The sequence below is a fragment of the Camelus ferus genome, chromosome 11, assembly GCF_009834535.1.
Source record: "Camelus ferus isolate YT-003-E chromosome 11, BCGSAC_Cfer_1.0, whole genome shotgun sequence".
NCBI lineage: Eukaryota > Metazoa > Chordata > Mammalia > Artiodactyla > Camelidae > Camelus > Camelus ferus.
The window spans coordinates 42,266,721-42,289,167 of record NC_045706.1 but is presented as its reverse complement, the minus strand read 5'-3'; the positions used below and the strand labels follow the sequence as shown (position 1 = coordinate 42,289,167).

The 22,447-nt window shown below is 39.7% G+C and overlaps 1 protein-coding gene and 1 pseudogene across 5 annotated transcripts in view; one reads left to right on the top strand and one right to left on the bottom strand.

Moving 5' to 3' along the window:
* Positions 1-22,447, top strand: part of SLC16A9 (solute carrier family 16 member 9) — a 46,545-nt gene that overhangs the window by 16,605 nt on the left and 7,493 nt on the right. For 3 of the 5 annotated variants that reach the window (XM_014557303.2, XM_006182356.3, XM_032491457.1), the window contains exons 2-4: positions 4,349-4,581; positions 14,394-14,537; positions 21,740-21,835. In XM_014557303.2, coding sequence (XP_014412789.1) covers positions 4,380-4,581; positions 14,394-14,537; positions 21,740-21,835 — 442 coding nt within the window. In that variant the 5' untranslated portion in view covers positions 4,349-4,379. Of the gene's footprint in view, positions 1-533; positions 1,524-4,348; positions 4,582-14,393; positions 14,538-21,739; positions 21,836-22,447 lie in introns of those variants that run through there. The other 2 variants (XM_014557304.2, XM_032491458.1) reach the window with 2 other exon arrangements.
* LOC102512527 lies at positions 515-1,799 on the bottom strand (annotated as a pseudogene).

Sequence of the window (22,447 nt, the reverse complement as noted above, 5' to 3'; positions counted from 1 at the left end):
AATCCACATTTTATTTGTATCTGCCTTTAATGTGTACATAAATTCTCAGAACCGCTTCCCCCATGTGGCGGATGGATGGTAGTTTCTGGAGGGAAGAAGCATCAGACCGAGGACATGAAATTTAACAGAAGGTCCTGCTACCCTGAGCAAGGGGCGTCCCTGTGGGCCGGGACTTGCGCTGTCTTCCCTCCCCTTCCGGCCGTCTGTGAATCACATGGGCCCTCCTATTGGATACTAGCTCAGCGTCCTCCTCCCCTTGGACTGGCCATGGGCAGGAAACCCAACCTCCTGTCTTCAACGTTTTAGCTTCTTGTCCTGCTTTTCTCATCCCTAAAATTCTACTCCTGGGGTGGGAGAACACCAAAACCCATAACATGTCTCTCCCAAGCCTACTCCTAACTCAGGGTGGTCAACACAGACTCCTGAGATGGAAACTTCAGCCACTGGGGCCCTCATGGCTGGCTGGATCTGAGGGCAGAGCTGGCAGTGCCGCTGTGGCAGGATGTGGGGAGGCGCAGAAAGCCCCAGGAAGCCAAGGGCATGAGCTTATTCACTGTAGAAGTCAACGTGGGCTCCAGGCTTGAACTTGGCCTTCTGCAGCATGCTCAGCAGTTTCTGGGCTGATACCCTGCAGTCCACAAGCTTCCCCTTTGTCTTCATCTCCTGCAGCTTTTCTCACAGGTCTGGGTGCATGGAGGTCTCCTGGGCTAACTGCTGCATGTCTGTGTCCAGGGGACCTGGGGCTCAGCCCCCTCACACTCGGGTCCTCTGTGGCCAGGACCTGAAACATCACATCATGTTACCTGCAGCCTTCCCTGCAAATACAGTGCCCAGCCCTTGAAGGGTTGCAGGGCACAGATGGATGAGATGTTAACCTGCTGAGGCCAGGACTGTCCAGAAAGGCCTTCAGATTGCTGGAAGTCGGGCAGAGTGTGAAGGTCAAGTTCAAAGCCCAATAGTTGTTCACTTCAGCTGAGTCAGCCAGGCCCACCAAGCCTTTGGACACATCCCCAAGAGTGCCCGCGTTGTTGACGAGCAGCATTCACTGCATGCCCTCGGCCCTGGGGAGCTCGCACAGCGGCGGCGAGCAGCTGCTGCAAGCCCACCTTGGCGCTCAGGTCGGCGGGCACCCTCACCAGGCGCAGGCCGGGCCTCCGGGAGCCCAGCTCGGCCTCCAGCTGCCGCAGCGCCTCGTCGTTGCGGCCGCTTAGGACCAGCACGGAGCCAGGAGGCAGCAGCAGGGCCAGGAACTGGGCCAGCGTCTGGCGGAAGCCGCAAGAGGCCCCAGTCAGCATGCACACGGCGCGCCCTCCTTGCCAACACCCCGCTCCGTGCCTCCGACCTTGGCGAACTGGCGAGACTGGCTTTTAGACTCTACAGTTTTGTTCACAAATTGTAACATCTTTTCAGTTTTCAGTTATGAAATATTGAAAGTTAATTTGTACAAAAGCCTGCGGCAGATGGTGACGTGATTTTTGCCCAGTGCTTTGAATGTCAAACTGAAGAAATTCGCTGAAGCCCAGGTAAATTGATGGGTGTAATTATGATTTTCTTAAGACAGCCAAATGCTTCACCATCTAATTAGGGATGCGCATGAATGGATGAATGATACTCCTACTGTTTTTACCTGTTATCTGATGAAACCAGAGCCAAGGGGATAGTTTGGCAAAATCTGTGGGCAAAGCAGACTCCCTTGAACCTGACTGTAAACCTGGCATGGCGAAGAGATGTAGGCGTGGACGACTAAGTGGGAGGCCCCTTAGGGGCAGGAAGTTCAGGCCTTGGGCCTCCAAATCCATGGGTATGTAGACTGTTTCAGAACTTAGAAAGAACGAAGATTTTCAAATTTTTAAAAAATATCATTTTGATACCAAAACCTCGTCAAAATTAAAAACAAAAATAGATTTATTTCACTTATGAATTTAAACCCCACCCCCCTGAAGTAGACTTACATAAAAAAATAGTGCATGAACCAAGGAAGATTTACCCCACTAACTCAAGGATGGTTTAATAGTAGAAAATACAGATTTTATTACATTGAAAATTAAAAAAAAAAATCATCTCTATGATTATGTGTTGGAAATGCATTTGAGAAAATGCAATAAACATTCTTTATAATAGCACTCAAAAGTAGAAACTTTTTTTCTTAACTGTGAAATTTATCTAAGCCTCAGAGACAGCACCATGGCACCTTAAGGCATTTCCACTAAAGTTAGAAACTAGGCAAAGATGTGTACTCTTGTTATTTAAGCATTGTTATGGGTGCCTTGTTCCATGCAAAGGCAAAAGGAAGAAATTAGAAGCACAAAAATTCGAAGTAAGAGGGTAAAACTATCACTGTTTATAGATGGTCATATAACTGTATTGTATTATATATTGTATGTACCCAAGAGAATCATCCCCAAATCTACTGCAAACAAGAGATTTTGCAGTAAGGTAGTGGAATCCAAAATTAACATACAGATGTTAATAGCTTTTTCACATATAAATGGAAAACAAATAAAAGAATTAAGCCCAATTAAAATGTTAGCAAAAAGGATATAATATCTAAAGATAAAATAAAAAGAGATGTTGGGGAAATATTTAAACACTGTGAACACCAAAGTAGATGTGAACAAATGGAAAGATAAGAAGTGAAAGATAGACAGACATCAGCATCATAAAAGGAGTGTTTTTCCTTAAATCAATGTATGAGTTTAACTCGGCCCTAGTGAAAACACCATCAAATTTCTTTTAAAACCAGAAAGACTGATTCTGAAGGTCATATAAAAAAGTAACCAAGAAGAGCCAAGAAAATATAGAAAAGTGTGCAGTGATGGAGAAGGAGATAAAGAACTATTCCCACTGGAATGTAAACTATATTTTTAAAAACTTAAAAAAAAAGAGAAAGACATGATTTTAACTCATGTGGTAATTGTGAGTCAATAGACAGATCAAAGGAACAGAAAAGAAAGTCCAGAAACGCCTGTATACACCCAAGAATTAGACAGGAATTACAGATGGTTTTTCACCTATGAAACAACACACATCATTCAGAGAATGCTGAGGAATGCAGGTTAAAACTATAATGAAATACTTAAAGCCAGCAAATTGGCAAAAATCCAAAAGTTGCACAACACACTGAAAGCTGCTGAGGATAATAGAAGTTGGTTTAATACCTTGAAGTCAGTTTGCTAATACTAATAACAGAAAGATACATTTGTAATCAACTCAGCAATTCCTGTCAGATATGCATATATGCAGAAAGATACGTGTGTTGGTAAGGTTATTCATTGCAGCATTGTTTTTCATTGGAAGCCACTGGGAACTGGTTAAACAGTTAGGAATGACTGGAACACAGTGTAGCTGAAAGAAGGAATGAGGAAGGTTACTATGCATTGATGTGAAAGATCAAGGTATTTTGTCAAGTGAAAAAACAGCAAGAACCATACCAGTGTATATAACATGCTATTTTTTGTGTGTAAAAAATCAGAGAAAATCTGTAGTTGAGTTAGCTTATGTATTCATAAATTAATTCTAGGAGGATATAAAAGAAACAAGAAATGTTGGTTTCCTGTGGAGGATATGGAAGTCAGGTGGGAAATGAATGAAGACTGTATACTTTTTGTCATTTTTTTTTTCATTTTTGAATTATGGTTTGCCTAATCAATAAGGAAAACAGACAAACCTTTATATAGCTGTGGGTGTTTGTTTGAAAAAAAAAAAAAAGACTAAAAATGCTCTCTATGTGTTGATAGGAAGCATTTCCAAGGATATTAAGTGCATAAACCAAGGTACGGAATAGAATGTACAGGATCCACTTTTTTTTGAAAAAAGGAAAGCTAAGACTGTTTGCTCAGTCTTGCTTGTATATTCATAAAGACACCGTGGAAGATTACTCCAGTCAGTGAACCTTGTGCTGTGCTGCCAGTTCTCCTCCAGACACCCTTTAGGAATGAAAGATTTCTTGCCTCAGTAGCTGAAGGTGATGACAGTTGGCCTTCAGATGACAGCCCCCATGGCTAATGATTGCCTTTGAAGAGTCCCCTCACCTAAGGTCACGCCCCCTTGCCGGGTGGCCTGCATTCAGTGAATGATCAACATGATGGTGTGAAGGGCCAGCTCCTCACCCCCAACTCAGGGCAGCTCTGAAGGTTCAGCCCAGCTCTATGTGTGGATGTATTACTTATTCAAATCATAAAGATTTTGAAGTTAATTTGATCTGCCAGTGATATTTTATCCTTTTCCTTGTATATTTTTAAAGAACATTTTTTGATGTTTTAATTTAGGAGGAGTTGTTTTTGATCCAGAATATCATGCCTTACTACACTCTTGACCATGCTTTTCTTTTCTTTTTCTTTTTGCTTAGGACCTACAGAGAAACACCTCCTTGATCTCACATGACAATGGAATTCAAAAGGTCCCCTGATGGTGGATGGGGCTGGGTGATTGTACTCGTCTCCTTCGTCACTCAGTTTTTGTGTTACGGGTCCCCGTTAGCTGTTGGCGTCTTGTATATAGAATGGCTGGACGCGTTTGGTGAAGGGAAAGGGAAAACAGCCTGGATCGGATCCCTTGCAAGTGGAGTTGGTTTGCTGGCAAGTAAGTGGCTTAATTTATGTGTCTCTTCACTCTCACTCATTAATCATCTAATTACGTTTGCCGCATCATTAACACTGTGTGAGGCAGAGGAGGCTTTTTTTTTTTTTAAGTACAACACATACTTTCCTGTCTTCATGAAGAGGATAAACCACTCTCTCACTGTAATAAATCTGTGTGAAAATACAGGAATTCCATGAGATATTCAACCATTCATTTATTTCATTATTCATTTATCTGCTACTGTGTGCCAGGCAGTGTGCCTGATTGTGGATATGATAGGCTGAACAGCAAACACATCGTTTCTAGCCTGAAGAGACTTAGTCTACAGTCTACATACTTCCATGAATAAGAATGATACAGGGATATGAGGGCAGGGAGCCAGGTATAGCCAATGAATGCTGATGACCAAAGGACCAAATGATGTTCACCAGTCCTGGGAACAGTTCCTCTGTGATTCATAGTGACTCCTCTCTGATTCAGATATACTGGGATCAAATTGCATGTCCTACATTTGTGTCACCTTCATAAGAAAAATTCGACATATCACAATGATGGTGTCATTAAGGATTTAAATATAGTATCATATATAATGACATGTGGATTTTACGTAACTTTCATATAAAGTATTCAAAAGAAGTATTCTTGATAAACACTTATCAAGTATGATATAATAGTGATTCTTACCATCTTCAAAGAGGACAGTAAAGGCGTCTTTATTTTTATTTTTTTGAAGGATTAAAATCATACACTTCAATTTCCGGAGTCATGGTTTGAACTCTGCAGTAATATTTAATGATCATCAGTCTGATTTAATTGAAACTGGTTGAGAACAGATGCTCTGAGACATAGCCCTGGAGTCTTCCTCTGTGCTATGAACTTGACATGATTCATTGAGCAAATCACAATCTCTGTTTTTATGGGGAAAATAAGAACATTGAATGTGTGATCTATAAGGTATTTTTTAGCTCTAGGATGATTTCCAAACAAATGCATTGGCCATTCCTTCTTTTAAATATGTCGCCTTTCCTGATCATGAAAGGAGATTTATCAAAACAAAACAAAACAAAACAAAACAAAAACTGTTGCTTCCAAATGGCATATTACCTTGTTAATTTAAAAACAAGACTCAAAAAACAATGCTGGATCATCTGGCCACGTCAGATAAGATAACTAAACATAACTAAACAAATGAAAATAACAATCATTATGAGCTTAAGAAAAACAGGAAACGTTTGCCAAGATTTGTTTGAAAAAGTTTTTCAAAATGTGGATTGTTTGTAAAGCTGTCAAAATACAAGTGGATGATGATTGATATGTTTGAAGGTATAATTTTTAGAAAATGATCTGGTGAGAAGAGAAGAGAATTTTAAATGTTCTCCGGTTAGTCATAATTTCTATTAGCAAATACAAAGTTAAACAGAAATGCAATTACCTTGCCTTCTAGCAAGGGTCTAAGGGTAATTGAGAAGCTGTTTCCATTAGCACATACCTGGAGAACAAAGCTTGTTTTCACGCAGCCTTTGGAGGTAGGACTTGAGGGTTCAGGGAAGTGGAGATCTTTGTAAGGATGGGTGGGTTATTGGTCAGAACTGAGGCTCAGACTCTGAAAACTGAACTGTGAATCTCCACTTTCTCCAAGTTCCTAGGTGGATGACCAGTGTCTCAGGGCCACCAGCAGCCCCCTTCACTTGTAGGCAGGACCAGCTATATAAGGGGTAGGTGCAAAATGAAAATGCAGGACCTCCTGTTGAAAAAATGAAGAATGTCAATACAGCAACAGCAGAATAGTAAACCGAGTGCACAGCCCTGCTCAGATCTGAGCCCTCTGCAACTGCATTGGTCATGTGCCCACGAGGCCAGCCCCGCTCGGTGGGCTGGAGAGAGTGCGCATCCCACCGGAGTTCCAGGGAGTGAACAAATACTAGGGCAGTGTTAGTGCTCATTCAAGTCCTGGCTCTATCACTCTGTAGCTGAGGGACCTCGTGCAGGTAGATGAGGAGACACTAAGACCAGCTAATCAAGGGGCTTGAAGATAAGCATAGAATACGGAGACCAAAGGGTTCCAGAATGAGGAAGCGGTGAGAAAAAACGACGGCTGGAGACCTGCCACTCATGGGCATGTGCGTGTGTACTTTAGCTGGTGTCCACTGAACACACGTGATGTTGGCCTCCCTTGGCTCCTCATAGCATGAATGAAGGGACAAATACTGAAAACTCTGGTGACACAGGTTTAGCAGGAGGTGTCAAGCACTGTGTGAGCCACATTCATCTTCTGCTTTGTTGACAACTGTGTTCTACACAGAAACAAACAGATCAGTACTACCTTGGAAGTAAAAAAAGCACTTCTCATGATGGTTATCAGTAGTTCTCAACCAAGGAGATAATTAGAATCATTTACAGAAAAACTTTGAGCATATAAATGCCTGGATTTGACCCTCTGACATTCTAATTCAGTCAGTCTTTGATGGGGCTCATGTATGCGAATTTCTTTAAAGCCCCCAAAATGATTTTCAGTTGGGAATTACCACTGGCTTATGCCCTTTTTGCTTAGATTTCAACCTTACACTTTTTGATAATTCTCCCATGTTCAGCTGGCTTTGACTTATTTATAAAGGGAACTCCTGTAGATTTCTGCTTCATTGTGTCACTGTTTATGCCATGTAAATTATGACAAACAAATTGTACCCAGTGACCCCAGTCCTGGTGAAAAAACACCTTTTTGGTAAAAATTAATTTATATATTTTTTTGATTAAAATTGGGCTCATGTATATATATATATACAGTTGCTCTTAAATTCAGGAGTATTTATGAATTACCTGAGCTTGTCTAAAAAGTCACTTTCCTGCTCATCAGAGCCATGTGGTGGGGATGGAGAGTGGTTCTGGGAATCTTCATTTTAACTAACTGCCCAGATGATTCTGATGTAAGCAAGCCATGTCATAACTGAGAAATGTGAGTTTACCCCGTTTTGTCCGGAGATGACCTGGTAGGTGTCATCTTTGGCCAGTTCTGTGATCCGACCTCTGGAGAGTTCTCATTGAGCAAGTGCAGCAGAATAAATGCATCTGCCAAGCAACATAAAAATTCTTCTTTTCACGTACTTGTCCTATTAGTTGGAATAGTGTCCCTTGTGTGCCTGGCTCAGTACCAGCCACCTTCACTTACTTGATCTTAGCTGATTCTTATAATAGCACGCTGAAGTAGGCGTGAGTGTCCTTAAGGTTCAGTGACCTAAGATGACGCACATTCTCTAAGAGGAAGAGTGACACCCAGGCTCTGGTTTTCCTGACCTGTTAAGTCTGTTTCTTCATCTTTAAATTGGAGATCATAAAAGTACCTACCGTATATGGCTGTTACATAGAATAGTTGAGATGGTGCTTGGCATATGGTAGGTACTCAACAAATATTAGTTATTAGAGAATAAAAGTCACCCATAAATAAAATTACTTTCCCAAGCAGTGCCAACCAAACTGTAGACTCTGTGAAAGAAAGGGACCCTTCAGCTTGGAGACGAAGTCATTTCTAGGGGGCCGGGTGGGAGGGAGAGCTGGAACTTAGTCAAGATTGTACCTGAGCATCTGGATCTACAAGGCCCACCCCTTGTCCCTGCCAAACCTAGATTTGGACGGAGTAGCATATTGAAACTGTGCAAAGACACACAAGTTTTAACTTTACACTCCTGATAATCTTCTTTGTCTTTGAAACTTGAGTAACTGAGGAGCAAATACTTGTTCCTCTTATCTGAATTATTTGTCCAGGTGATCCTTGGGGTGATTAAAGCTGAGTATCAAGAATTCTGCCTCCCTGAGTTACGCCTGGTGAACAAGCCCACCCTCATTACTTATATGCAGAGAGTCTCCTCTTCTCTGTGCGAGGGAGCTCAAGATGGAAGACATCATCTGTGCTATAAGGGATCTGAGGTCTCAGGGAAGAGACAGGAAGAAAGAAGGGTAGCGACGCTTTGAGACTTCACCCCAAATACCAAGAATAGCAAGAACAAAATCTCTGGAGTTTTATGTAGATAGGCTGAGGAGTGGGAGGAGGGACTGTGCAGGGGGGACGGGTGGGAGAGAGCTGTCCATGCAGAGTCCCCACGTGCACTGCAGGTGACGCGTTCTGATGGAGCACATTTGCCTGGAGGAGGAGGGATGGTGATGCTCTGGGCTGGGCTCCATTCCTGAGTTGTTCAAACACTGATGTAGGTGTTGTTCTGAAGGCATTCTATAGATGTGCTCAAAGTCCATCATCAGTTGACTTTGAGTAAGCGAGATGATCCTAAGTAATCTAGATGGATCTGGTTCCATCTGTTGAAAGGTTTTAAAAGCAGAAATGAGCTTTTCCGGAGGAAGAAATTCCACCCGTGGATGTAGGTTCAGCCTGTGCCAGAGACTTCCAGCCTGTCCTTCCCCATGGCCTGCCCTTCCCCATGGTCTGCCCTTCCCCACAGCCTGTCCTGGGGATGTTGTACTTGCCCAGCAGGGCCCCTCCACCGCCAAAGCCAGTTCCTTGCAGTCAGTCTCTTAATATATGTCTTCTTTGGGTTCTGTTTCTCTGGTTGATCCCTGAAGGATACAGTAGGAATGGGAAGTACCTGAACTAGAGGGCGATCATGGCCTTGTGTTGTTTTAAGATGAGAGAAAGCACTCTTCTCTGAGATGTCACTCTTCAAGTTCAAGGAGAAGGGTGGGGCTGTTTTTCAGACAACAGAGTTGCTGATACAGCAGGGAGATCTGTAGTTTTTATTTTAACAAGTAAAGTCTTTTTTTTTTTTTTAATGTAGTAATCATCTATTATCACCGCCATTTCCTTAAAGAAGAAGGCGGCGTATTTTAAGAGTTTTTTTTCTGAGCTTTGTTCTGTGGTTTTGTACTCAGAGAAGATTTAACAGTGTCCTTCCCCCCTCCTCCTTTTTTTTGTCATTAATTCCTCCAAAGGCTTTCAAATTGCCAATGAGTCAGTACACCTATCCCCAGATTAATCTAGTGAGTCATTGTAGCCAACAGGCTTGCTGCATGTTGTGAGTACTGGCAGATCTGGGTTTGAGCACCTCTGTTCAGTTTTACCCCCAGGCGTTGTGAACTCCTTCACATAGGACTTCTCACTAGTTCCTCCTTCTTCTCTAATGAAATGGTAATAGGTGGCTGTTACATTAAAAATGACGTTACTTGTTAAAATAAAAACTTGGCAATTAGATGATAAAGCTCTCCTCCCTTTATAAAAAAATTTTTACAGGTCCCAACGGTTGGAGCCACTGGTTCATATTGTGAGTTAGCTGACTTTTGTTCCAGAGGTCCCATCTGCAGAGTAAAAGACCTGAAGCCTCATAAGAAATCTCCCTTGAGAGCAGTCCTTTGATTTAATTAATCTCTTGAATTGAAACTTGTGCTGAGGAGCAATCGTCTTGGAGAACTTGCCTGTTAACAGAAAGAGCTAAATATTAACGTATCAGGTTTGAGTGGGTGTGACTTAATGGTCTCTTCCAGTTATTGGAAGCGGTCGCTTTTCCCCACTTGTTATTGGTGAAACATGGCACTATTGTGGTTTAAAGCTGTGTAAATCGAGTCTAGGAATACCCTGGCTTTGAAGGTAGGAATGAAATAATTTGCTCTCAACTTTTCAACACCAAAATAAGCGTGAATGCTGTATTTTCATCTGCCATAAATTCATAAAACTATTTAAGCTCTGAGATATTAATAAAGGTACACGGGTGCTTTTTAACTGATATTTTGATTTCTAGAAAAAATACTCAGGTGCCAGTGGAAATACTTCTGAGTTGGGAAGAATGCTGAGCTGGCTTTGGCTGTACCCCTGTCATTGATTAGCTATGGATTCTTGTTCAAATCACATGAGCCTTCTAAACTCCAGTTTCATCATTTTTTCAGTGAGGTCTTTGGACCCTCTCCAAGGCCTCTTTCAGCTCTGTAAAATTCTTTGTCTTTGACCTCTGACATCAAGATTTTTTTCTCTAAGTAAGCAGGAGATGGCAGTATGAAATAGACATTTTTTTCTTCTAGTTTTATTGCTATATAATTGACATACAGCACTGTATACATTTAAGGTGTACAGCATAATGATTTGTCTTACCTGCATCCTGAAACAATGACCGCAGTAAGTTGAATGAACATTCACCATAGATACATTAAAGAGATAGAAAAAAAATTTTCTTTCCTTGTGATGAGAACACTTAGGATTTACTCCCATAACAACTTTCATTTATAACATACAGCAGTGTTAGTTATATTTATCAAGTTGTGTATTACCTCCCTAGTATTTATCTTATAACTGGAAGTTTGTACCTTTTGACCGTCTCTATCTAATTCTTCCTCCTTACTCCTCCTGCCAGACTCTGGTGACCACCAATTTGATCTCTTTTTCTTTGAGCTTGTTTGTTGGCTTGTTTGTTTGTTTTTGAGATATAACTGATTCACAACACTATGTTAGTTCCAGGACACAATGTAGTGATTTTATGCTTCTATACATTTTTAAATGATCATCACAATAAGATACTACATAATTATTGACTATATTTCCCACATGGTACATTTCATACCTGTGACTCATTTATTTTGTAACTGGAAGTTTGTACCTGTTAATTTACCTTATCTATTTCTCTCCTCCCTCCCTTCCCCCTCTCCTCTGGCAGCCATCTCTTTGTTCTATGTATCTATGACTCTTTTTGTGTTTAGATATGTTTGCTCATTTGTTTTGCTTTTTAGATTCCACATATACATGAAATCGTGCAGTATCTGTCTTTCTCTGTCTGACTTATTTCACTTAGCACCATACCCTCTAGGTCCATCTTTGCTGTTGTAAATGACAAGATTTCATTATTTTCTATGACTGAGTAATATTCCATTGCATGGATATACCACATCTTCTTCATCCATTCATCTATTGATGGGTACTTAGATTGATTTCATATCTTGGCTATTATAAATGATGCTGCAATGAACATAGGAATTCATGTATCTTTTTGAGTTCATAGTTTTCATTTTCTTTGGATAAATACCCAGGAGTGGAATTGCTGGATCATATGGTAGTTCTATTTTTAAGTTTTTGAGAAATCTCCATATTGTTTTCCATAGTGGCTGCACCAATGTACATTCCCACTAACAGCACATGAGGGCCCCCTTTTCTCTGCTTCCTCACTCACCAACATTTGTTATTTGTCATCTTTTCGATAATAGCCATTCTGACAGGTGTGAGGTGAGAATTTTTTAAAAACCGTTTTCAATTTGCTGTTTACATGTGTCAAAGAATTTCTGCTCATTTCTCCCTTCAGCTTAATTTTTTTCAAAGAATCATGTATTAGGCAAAAATGATTTCTCAATTTAAATTGATAATAATACTGTATTTTTACAAAGTCCTGGTTTTGGTTTTACATGGTATGAAAATTGTTACTTTCATCCCACCACTAGCTCTGGGTTTCCTTGCAGAGTTAACATGCAGTAAGGAGCAGTAAATTTAAAGTCCTACTTTGAGGATGAAACTTGAAACTTTTCAAACATGCCAGTAGTAATCTCTATTTCAATTCCATGTGCCTGTTAAATTTGTAAACACCGACTCTCAATGTCAATACAATTTGGTAAACAACAGAGAAGGGTTATGCCTTTATAATGTCAAACATCCATTTATGAAATACTACTCTTAAAATCATGTCTATTTTTGAAGTAACCAAGTGTTTCTCATTGGGTATAGAGACAACTCAACTATTGGGTGATAATTTTGGTTTTTCAGATGGATTTTCCTCCTAATACACTGGCACAGAATATTCCCCTCTCTTTGTCATATAAATATATCAGTCATCTCTTCTGTAGTGGCTCACACTAGGAGGCCTGAAATGACAGGGGCCAGTTCATGACCAGGGAGAAATGTGGGAAGGCCATAGGCACTGAAAGCAGGTGGTGTCTCAGTGGTCATAACCTGCTCTTAAATATGTGCTTAAGAGACTCTGGTATCCGTAAGACTGTTGGTCTTGGCATCATCGGGTCCTGGCTCTACCACTTACTAACAATGAGACTGTGAGCAGATAACACCATCTCTCCATTTCAGGTTACTTAAAACATTTTTTATCAAAGTAAAAGATATATACAGAAAAGCATACATCTCATGAGAGTAGAGCTCAGTGAATTTTTTACAAAGCAGACACACCCATGTAATGAGCACAGTCATATCCAGAAGCAGGACATTAGCAGTACCTGGAAGCAGGGCTATGTTCCTTCTGGTTAGAGCTCCCTACCCCCACCAGAGATCACCACTATCCTGACTTCTGACTGTGGATGAATTTTGCCTGTTTTTGTACTTCTTATGATTGGAATTACACCATGTGTACATTTTTCGTGTTGTGTCTTTCACTCCACATGTTTGTGAGATCCATCCACATAGCCATGTGTAGCTGCAGCTCATTTATTCTCATGGCCATTTGATAGCCCATTGTCAGAACACACCACAGTCTGCTTGTACCTTCTACTGCTGATGAGCATCCAGGTTTGTGGGTGCTGGCCACTCTGAGTAGTTCTGCTCTGACCGTTTGTGTACACGACTTTCGGTGTAGAGACACACGGAAGTGGAACTTCCGGGCGGGACAGTGTTACGTTGCGCTTCAGGAGACCTTACCAGCAGTTGATGAGAGTTCAGATTGCTCCACATCCTTGTTAACACTGTGTCTGTATTTAGCCATCCTGGTGAGTGTGCTTTTCAAACATTGGGGATCATCATTTGTACCTTGAAAGGTTGTTGTGAACTCAATGAAGATGTTTCTCATTGCTTTCAAATGTTGGGCTCTTTCTTCTACTGTGGCCTTGGACAACTTCTCTGAGCTTCAGTTTCCTTTATTAAAGAATTTCACTATCACGTACATCCTATTACATGAGCAGTTGCCCACTTCTGCGAAGAACCGGTCCAGGTAATGGGCACTTCTACCTGTCAGTCAACAGTACACTTCCTTCCCAAATTCCATGTTACATGTGATATGTGGGACAGTGGTTCTGATAAACTCCTGCCTGGGCAGGTAGGGTGGAGGTATGGGTCCCATCTGCCAGAATATTCTCGAGGAAGGGAGTAACCACTTCACCCCCCACTTCATTCCCCTGTAAGGTTGCTATTGATTGCATTTAGTCAATCACCAGGTTTATTTTTGTCATCACTTATATGACTGGCCTTATGCTGGATAGGAGCTCGGGGCAGAAAAGATACATGGCATATCTGGGAGACAAAATCCTCAGAAGAATGTGATGGTTAAGGTGGCGGGCTCAGGAGTCAGACTGCCAGGGGTTTCACTTTGTTGCTGTTTTGATGGTGGCTGCTGCTGTTCCTCTGTTGCTAAAGAACCGTCACTGATCAGCGCTGTGTCTGTGATCACTTGTCCTCGCAGTAACACCATGCAGTGGGTTCTATTATTATTACAGTTTTCACATGAAGAAACTAAGGCACAGAGAGATCAAATCGGTTGCCTGAGCTCAAACAGGCTAGCAAATAGCTGAGCTTGAATTTGAATGAGGTCTGATCCCAGAGCCCTGTTTTCTTAACTCTGTGACCTCACTCCGTTGAAACGTTAATTTCCTCATTAAAAAAAAAAATGAGGCTGTCAAAAGCATCTACCTGCCAGGAGTGCAGTGAGATTACAGTGAAGTGAGATTGTTTATGTGAAGTATCTCACAGGGTGTCCAACACATAAGAAATACACAGTAGTTTTATTATTGTTGTTATTTTATGATGGAAAGAGTTATTTTAAACATATGATGGGATGGATAATAGGATTCTGGAAAGAAGATGACTGTTAAATAAGTGAAGGTTTCCTATGTTACTTTAGGTCCTGTCTGCAGCCTGTGTGTCTCATCGTTTGGAGCAAGACCTGTGACAATCTTCAGTGGCTTCATGGTGGCGGGAGGCCTCATGTTGAGCAGTTTTGCCCCCAATATCTACTTTCTATTTTTTTCCTATGGCATTGTAGTAGGTAAGAAACCTGGTCACCGTAACTTTTCTAAGCTTCAAGAGTTAAATGTCATTTTGCCAGGATTAAAGTTTATTATTCAGTTGAAATGCTCAGGAATAATTCACTTTCAATGACCACTTCCCCCAAAATTGTTACTTTCATAAAATGTCCACCCAGTGAATCAAAACATTTGAAAGGATAAATGTGTGTTAACAATGCACATTATGTTTTCTTGCAGCACAGGGAAGGTTTTTCATCTCACCACTTGTCTCTCTAGGACAAAAAAGGAAAAGTGGAGGGGGCATGAAACTTAGATATCAGTCACTGACACCTGTCACTTGTCACTGATTTGGGAAGTGGTCCCTTTTCTGGTGGGCAGTTAAGCAGGGCTCTGTTGAACTGTTTGTGTTCTAAATATCCCGCTGTACCACAGCATCTGTCCCACAGCATCTGTCCCCAGGGCCCCAATCACAAAGTCATAGCAGAGGTAAAAGGTAGATTTTTATAGCACATAACAATAACAATAATAATAATAATTTTTAAATGATAAGGCATAAGTGAAGAAAACTGAGCAGTGGGGATGATGGTGATGATCTTGGCTATAGGAGAGGAAAGAGTAGAGGTTCCGGGGCCCGAGAGCACTGATGGTTTATGGGGGATGCTTTTGTGACGTATTGTACTCATTGTATTCAGTGTTAAACATCAGCAGACTCAGTATTCCTAGGAGCTGTTGGTAGGGAGTCTTTAAAAGATTCCGGCTTTCAAGGTTTCTTCTTAACGTCTGCAAGACCTTAATTTTGTTGACTACCAATATTCCTCTTTTTCACATGGTTATATTTCCCCAATTATAAATAACAGAAATAATAGCCACTTATATTTGAGGACTTGCTGTGTACGAGGTTCTGTGCCGTATGTGATCTCAGTTAGTCTTCACATGAACCCATTTTACAAAGACAGAAAGTGAAGCTTAGTGAAGTGGAATTACTAACTAAAGCCGCAGAGCTGGAGACTTAAGGATGAATCCCTTCAGTTTGATACCAGATCCTGACCTCTTTGCCATGTTTGTAATTAATTTTAGTGCTTTTAGAACTCTTAAAGTTCATTTCTAAATTTAACTATGTACCCAAATACTACTCAGATAGTAATCTAAATAAATAGGTCACTTGTTAGTTCTTTGAGAACAGGTTGTATGTTTGGTATTTTGTATAACCTAGTCCCTGTAGTGCTTAATATAGTTTAAACCTGTGCATGTAAATATATTAATCTCTGGTGTAAAATTTGAAAGTACCATTGAATAATAATCTTGCATTCTTCTCTAAAATCATAAAAATACAAATGTAGATATCTATGTTTGTGCATGAACATCAGATTATTCCTTTTAGGACAAACCCCTTTTTACATAGAAAACTGAGTCATCATGCCATTGCTATGACTTGGGCATTTTCCCCAAAGTTTTGGGCTAAGCATTTAAAATGTCATGGGGCTTTACTCCTTCCTCACGTGGCTTCAGGGTTAAGGTATAGCCTTTGTGAATACACATCCACAGTTGACACTGACTTAAGAATTGACAAAAAGTGAGTGCTACCATAGCGTTTGCATTGCCTATGGATAAAAACGAATTTTTAAAAAGAACAAAATTAGTGTATATTGTCTAAAATTTTAGACACATATGATTGTTTTGAAAGAATATCTAAATTGACACAACATTGTAAACTGACTATACTTCAATTAAAAAAGATGTAAAAAATTAAATTAAATTTTAAAAAAGAATATCTAAAGCTATATAGAAAGAAAATGACAAAACTAACTAACCCCCATAACTAAATTTCAAAGTTTCCATAGCAATGGGGAGAGTTTTACCAACCTGTGGAACTGACTTTTACTTGGCTTATGTTGTTGGAACCTTTCAGTAGCTAAGCCTGTTCCCTGTCCCCCAGGAACTTCGGTCAGTTAGACAGGATTTGATGTTGGTCCTGATTTACTCTTTTGGCTGGTGGTGGTGGTGGTGGGCTTACAGCACTTCCACTAGACTTTCCCCACTAAGGTAGCTTTTACTCCACTGGCCAAGGAACAATACAGAAGGTTATACCACCTACCATGCACTTGTGCTCCAAGTGAATATCAGCACGGGGGAGATGGCTGTTAGGTGGGCCCATGGACTCAGTGGACCACTCTGGGCCAGACCTGGGCCATGATCCCATATAGTACCTGGGCCCCATAGGACCCCACTCTAAGGGGAGGCCGCTTGTAAATGCTTCAGGCCCCTAGTTAACAAGCCAGTTCATTCCCCATGTCCTACAGTGTTCAAAAGGCACCCCACTTTCCCTGGTGCGTGACACCTAAATAAGTGACTGTAGCTGTTTCCGGGGAAGGATTCGGGGTATTATTATCTATATATCTGTCGCAGTGTCTGTTGCAATGTCCTTCCTTCTGGAATCTTGGCCTCTCCTTCAATTCATGAATTCTGGGTCAGAAAACAGGCCCAGGTCTGAAGACTATACGACCCTGATTTGGCAACAGTTTCTGAATTCCTGTGACAAGTAGGAAATTGTCAGCTCATGCAGAGAGCCCTGGGCTTCCGGTAAGGAGACATAGGGCCTGTGAGCTGGAGCAAGGGCCTGGACCTCCATGAATGACTGTCCCCTCGTCTGTAAAGGCAGGCCAAGAAACCTGCCTTACTTAGGTCCTGCAAGGACTGAGTGAAGGCAAACAAAATAAAAATAAAAATAAAAATAAATAAAAGAGTTGAGTTGGATTTCAATAATAAAAAGTCAATTTAATTTTAATTCCAGTAATAGTTTTAAATTCTCCAATAACTTAAAATTTTAAAAACTATTTTAAGTTTTAATTTCAATAATTAAAAGAATCGCTCACTGTAGTAATAATTGGGCCCTTGTGAGCAACTCCTTGCCAGCAGATTATTACTAACACGATATGGTTGATTTCTTTATGATTTTATTTCATCAGTTGTCTCATAGTTTAGGGCTCATGGAATATTTGTGGGATAAATAATGAACAATGACATTTCCATTCTGTCATCATTTGAAGTAGAGTATCCAATTGAAAAGAAAGTGACAGGAAGTTACTACATAGTCTAAACTCATTCTCCTTTCTGTTTTATGAGTTCCTTAGAAAAAACAAGAAAGATTCAGTCTAAAAAGAATTTGAAATGAATATATGTATGTATATGCATGACTGAGAAATTGTGCTGTACGCCAGAGACTAACATATTGTAACTGAGTGAACGTCAATAAAACAAACACAAACCAAAACAAGAAAGATTCATTTCTACCGATAACATATATTGAGCACCAATTCTGTGCAGTATTCTAAGCATTTTCATTTGTCTGGAATGAACTAGATGGCCTCTTAAGATAGACAGTATGGCGTAGGAAGGGACCAGCGCTAACAGGCCAGCTCCAGGGTTGCACTGTGTGGATTAATCCTATCTTCCCCGCCTGCCAGCCAGCCGTGGACTGTGGACAAGCTACTTACCTTCTGTTTTCTCATTTTTTAAACTGAGCATAATAATAGCATCTGCCGTATAGGATTTTGTGGATTGATGAGATAATGCAACAAATATTACCTAGCATAACCATTATTATCAGTTTTGTGACCTTGGAAAATTATTCAACCTCTCTGAGCTTCCATTTTTATTTCTTATAAAATGAGATTCCTATGACTTCACAGAGATACTGTGACTATTCATAAGATAATGTATACGGAGAGGCACACAGGTGTTTAATGCATAGTTGTTTCCTTCCCCTTAAATTCTTTTCTGATCTCTTAGTTCAAGACCACAGCAGCGGTTTTTTGCTACTGAAGAAGTTCTACTGAATCAGAAATATTTGTAGAACAGATGAAACACTATAGAAAAAGAAAGCTTTGTAGTATGTTTAATTATAATATAAAACACAAAAAGAATACTGAAGTATATTAATTGGCATAATTCTATTTTACCATTTTTAAAAAATACCATCTTGAAAATTGACGTTACCTTATTCAATTTTTGTAGCTAAAATAAAATGGCAGGCTTTCAAGAGACTGTAAGTTGTCCTGCCAAACCTGGTGATTCAGGCTCCTATTTTCTCAGTAACTTTACTAAATCAGGAAAAAGAAAGTGTGGTGGGAGCCTGGGGTAGGGTGGGGAGAGGGGGGCACAGGAAATGTGCCTTAATGAATTGCTCAAACTTCTTCCCAATTATTTCTCTTGCTTTTCTGAAAAGCACAACTCAAAAGCAATTTCTTGCATTCTCTTTTCTTCAGATTATATTGTTATTTAGCTACCTGATTACTGTTTTACTAATAGTCTCTTCCTGATTTTAGGAAAATTCAATTTTCTCTTCTTCCATTTTCTCGGCAATATCTGCCTTGTCTGTGGAGCTTGGGGAGGGCGTAACCCATGTTCATAGACAATCTGATTCTACTTGCGTTATGGCAAATTAGATAAAGGTCATTTTCTGGATATTCACTTTAGCAGTTAGAGTTTTATAAGCGCCTTTTTGTTTGTTTTTAATGATTATGCCATTGAAGATAGTCTTTTGTCTCATAGGTGTTCAATTATAATAAGAAGCTATCATTTTCTAACTAGTCTGAGGCTATAGCTACATAATACCATGATACTCAGGTGAAAAGTAAAAAAACGTATCAGTATAATAGCTATTTTTTGTACTTTATTATATTCCAAGCACAGATACTAAAGTCTTTTACATTTTTAATGTCTCTTAATCTTTACAACTATCTCATGAGATTGTTTTAAAGATAAGGAAACTAAAGTCACATAGCCAATAGGCAGTAGTGCTGGGATTTGAATCTGTGCCTGCTGGGTCCCAGGGCTGTGCTCTTGATCTGTCAATGTCATGCTCAGGGTACTCATGCAAAGGATGTAAAGTCTGTGCTTTTATAAAGCTAGTGTCAAAGCAGTATGCTTTTATAAACCATGTCAATCCAAAAGCTAGCCAGCTGCTTAAACTTTTTAACTTTTTCCATGTAGATGTTAGAAACATAAACATTTGGATACTTTAAACTTACCTTTTTCAGCATCCAAAGTTATAGTCTCACAATTTCACTTCTAGAAGTAGATATTTCTGGAATACTCTGTGCAGTTATCTATCCTGACCTTTGGTCAAGATGATAGATCATACTGGCCCAGCTATTCTAAGAGGTGCTCAAATGCTTGTTTCAGAACACAGGGAAGGGGAATTCTCCTAAATGACCAAGAGGCAGGTCCCCACACAGAGTGACCAACTGTCCTGCTTTGCCCAGGACTAAGGGGTTTTCCTTAGTGGCCAAACCGAGAATGTCCTTGGCATTATCTCTGACCCCCATTTCAGACATACAGTCTGATACTGTAACTCTACCCTCATCGCTTTTTGTTTTGTTTGGTTTTTTTTGGGGGGGGGGGTAGGTAATTAGGTTTATTTATTTATTTTATAAGGGAGGTACTGGGGATTGAACCCAGGACCTCATGCATACTAGGCACACACTCTACCACTGAGCTATACACTTCCTTCCCCCTCATCACTTTTTAAGATTGCCATATTAGAATGCACTAAAATACTTCCTTTTCATAAAATAATACTGCAGGGAGAGATTTTCATATGTAAATGTATTTAGTTGAAGGTAAAAAGTTTAAAAGTTACTGTCTTAACGTTTCTGGCATTGGCATTTAGTAATCAGAAATGTCTTTTTTTCTTGGTCTCTGTTGCCTAACAAACATGACAGGGTCCCTGACAACCAAATCACAGAAAAGTAAATGTATTCTCTTTCCGAAGTCTTTCTGAAACAGACTTTTAGTTTAGGGTGACATTTTTTGGCTTCACAAAATTGATTGTTCAGAAACAGGTCTTATTTCATTAAGGTATCTTATATGTAATAATGATAAATGTCTAAATCAATCCAACCCAGGTCTTAGTTAATAAGATAGTATGTTTTCCCTTAAATCATACAAAAGGGTGCTATATTTTAAAAGGTTTATTTAAAATGCAATTATTTTAATATGTCTCATTTAAGAAGACTTTTTATGCAGGCACAGATGATCATATGAGTCCTGAATTGCCTTAAGTGCTGATTTCCTAAAATATTTATGCCATATGTTTATTAAGCAGACGTGTTCTTTCTAATCATAGTCCGGGTGGCAATTGAAAGTAATAAAAATGATCTTAATAATCCACCTAACGGGTCATGGTTAAAATTTAGTTCCTAGACGATGACTTTTGTGTTGTTTATAAAGTGATCCTCAAGAACAGATGATGTTGCAAAAAAGAGGCAACACTTTAGAAGGAATTTTAGTTGAAATGAAAGGAAGTGAGTTAGTTAGAAAAGTTATGAGTTGGAAGCCAGAGAAAAATTTTATGAAAAACAAACTGGGGTTATTAGGTACTTCATAGGGAGAAAAAGATTAAGCCAACAACCAAAAGCCCTAAATATTGCCCTGAGTTCTGAAGACAGGGATATTTAGTTGTAATGTATTTTTTTAATTGTAAAAGAATTTCAAATTTACAGACAAGTAGAGAATAGTATAGCAAGCAACCATATGGTTACCACTTACATTTAAATATTGTTATTTTATTGTATTTGCTTCCTCTTTTTATTTATTTTTTGTGTGTGTGAAGGTATTTTAAAATAAAGACATGACATTTTATCCTAAATAAAGTAGTTTGCATCTCTAACACATAAAAACTTGCAAATATACATTGTACTATGAAGGGATGATCTGAGAGCCCCAGAAGACCTGCCCAAAGGCCTTTGTTTGGCGCACTGGGGTGTGCAAGGCACAGAGTCTAGCAAAAATCTCTTGGGATGACAAAGGTGATTTTATGAAATTGTTTAGGGGACTTGGAGGAGGAAGAAGATTGAGCTGAGGGAAAGTTCTTGGAAGAGAGACAGATTTATTGGGCAGGTTTGATTAAATTTTACTATTTGGTATGTAATTTAACCATTTTCTCTATCTTCCCATAAGGTCTTATTAAATTTGCACTATTCATTCATGCTCTAGAAATTGGATTATTTTTTGACTTGACTTTGACCTTAAGGTGGGTGTGGAGTGAAAATCGAGGCTGCCCAATGTGTCCATGGGAGGGATCTAGAAGCCCATATGTTGAAGAGTGTAAGACAATCAGAAATAGTGTCCTATTAGAGTTATTTGATGACTCTTTTTTTTTTTTTTTTGCATTGAAGTAATAGAGTCTGTCTTAATTCATGCAATGTCTTCTTATCTTTAGGTCTTGGATGTGGTTTATTATATACTGCAACAGTGACCATCACATGCCAGTATTTTGACAGCCGCCGTGGCCTTGCACTTGGCCTAATTTCAACAGGTACGTTTCCAATATTAAGTATAGCCTTGCCACTATTGAGTCTTTTAATCAAAGTTAAAAATTACCAAGACACAGATATGTTTAACCAACCACTCCCCAGCCAACACTCAGCACTTTTTTTACTCTAGTCCTAGAAGGAAATTTTTATTTTCCACTATAAATATGGATATAGCGTTAAAAAAAAAACAACCCTAAGATATATATATATAGAGAGAGAGAGACAGACAGACAGACAGACAGACACACATACACACACACACACACACACATATGAAAAATCTGGGGCATTAGATGTTCAATATAATATAGAAAAAGGAAGCTTATGAGTCCAGTAAATTGAGAGTCACATGCTGGCAAGAGCCTTGTAAAAAGAAGCAAAGAGCTCTTAAGGAAAGTACCTTGTCCCTGAGAAAGATAGGAGGAATGGAAGGAAAATGAAGACCTTTCAGACAATTGTCAGAAAGAATGATGCTGACACCACATCCACCTCCATTTATTGTGGAACTTACAGTTTTTTTTAAAGTACTGACTTACGAATACATCTCACTGGCCTATGTGCATATCCAAACAATTACTGTTTGCTCTTGTTATTCGTTTAATAATTAAGAGATG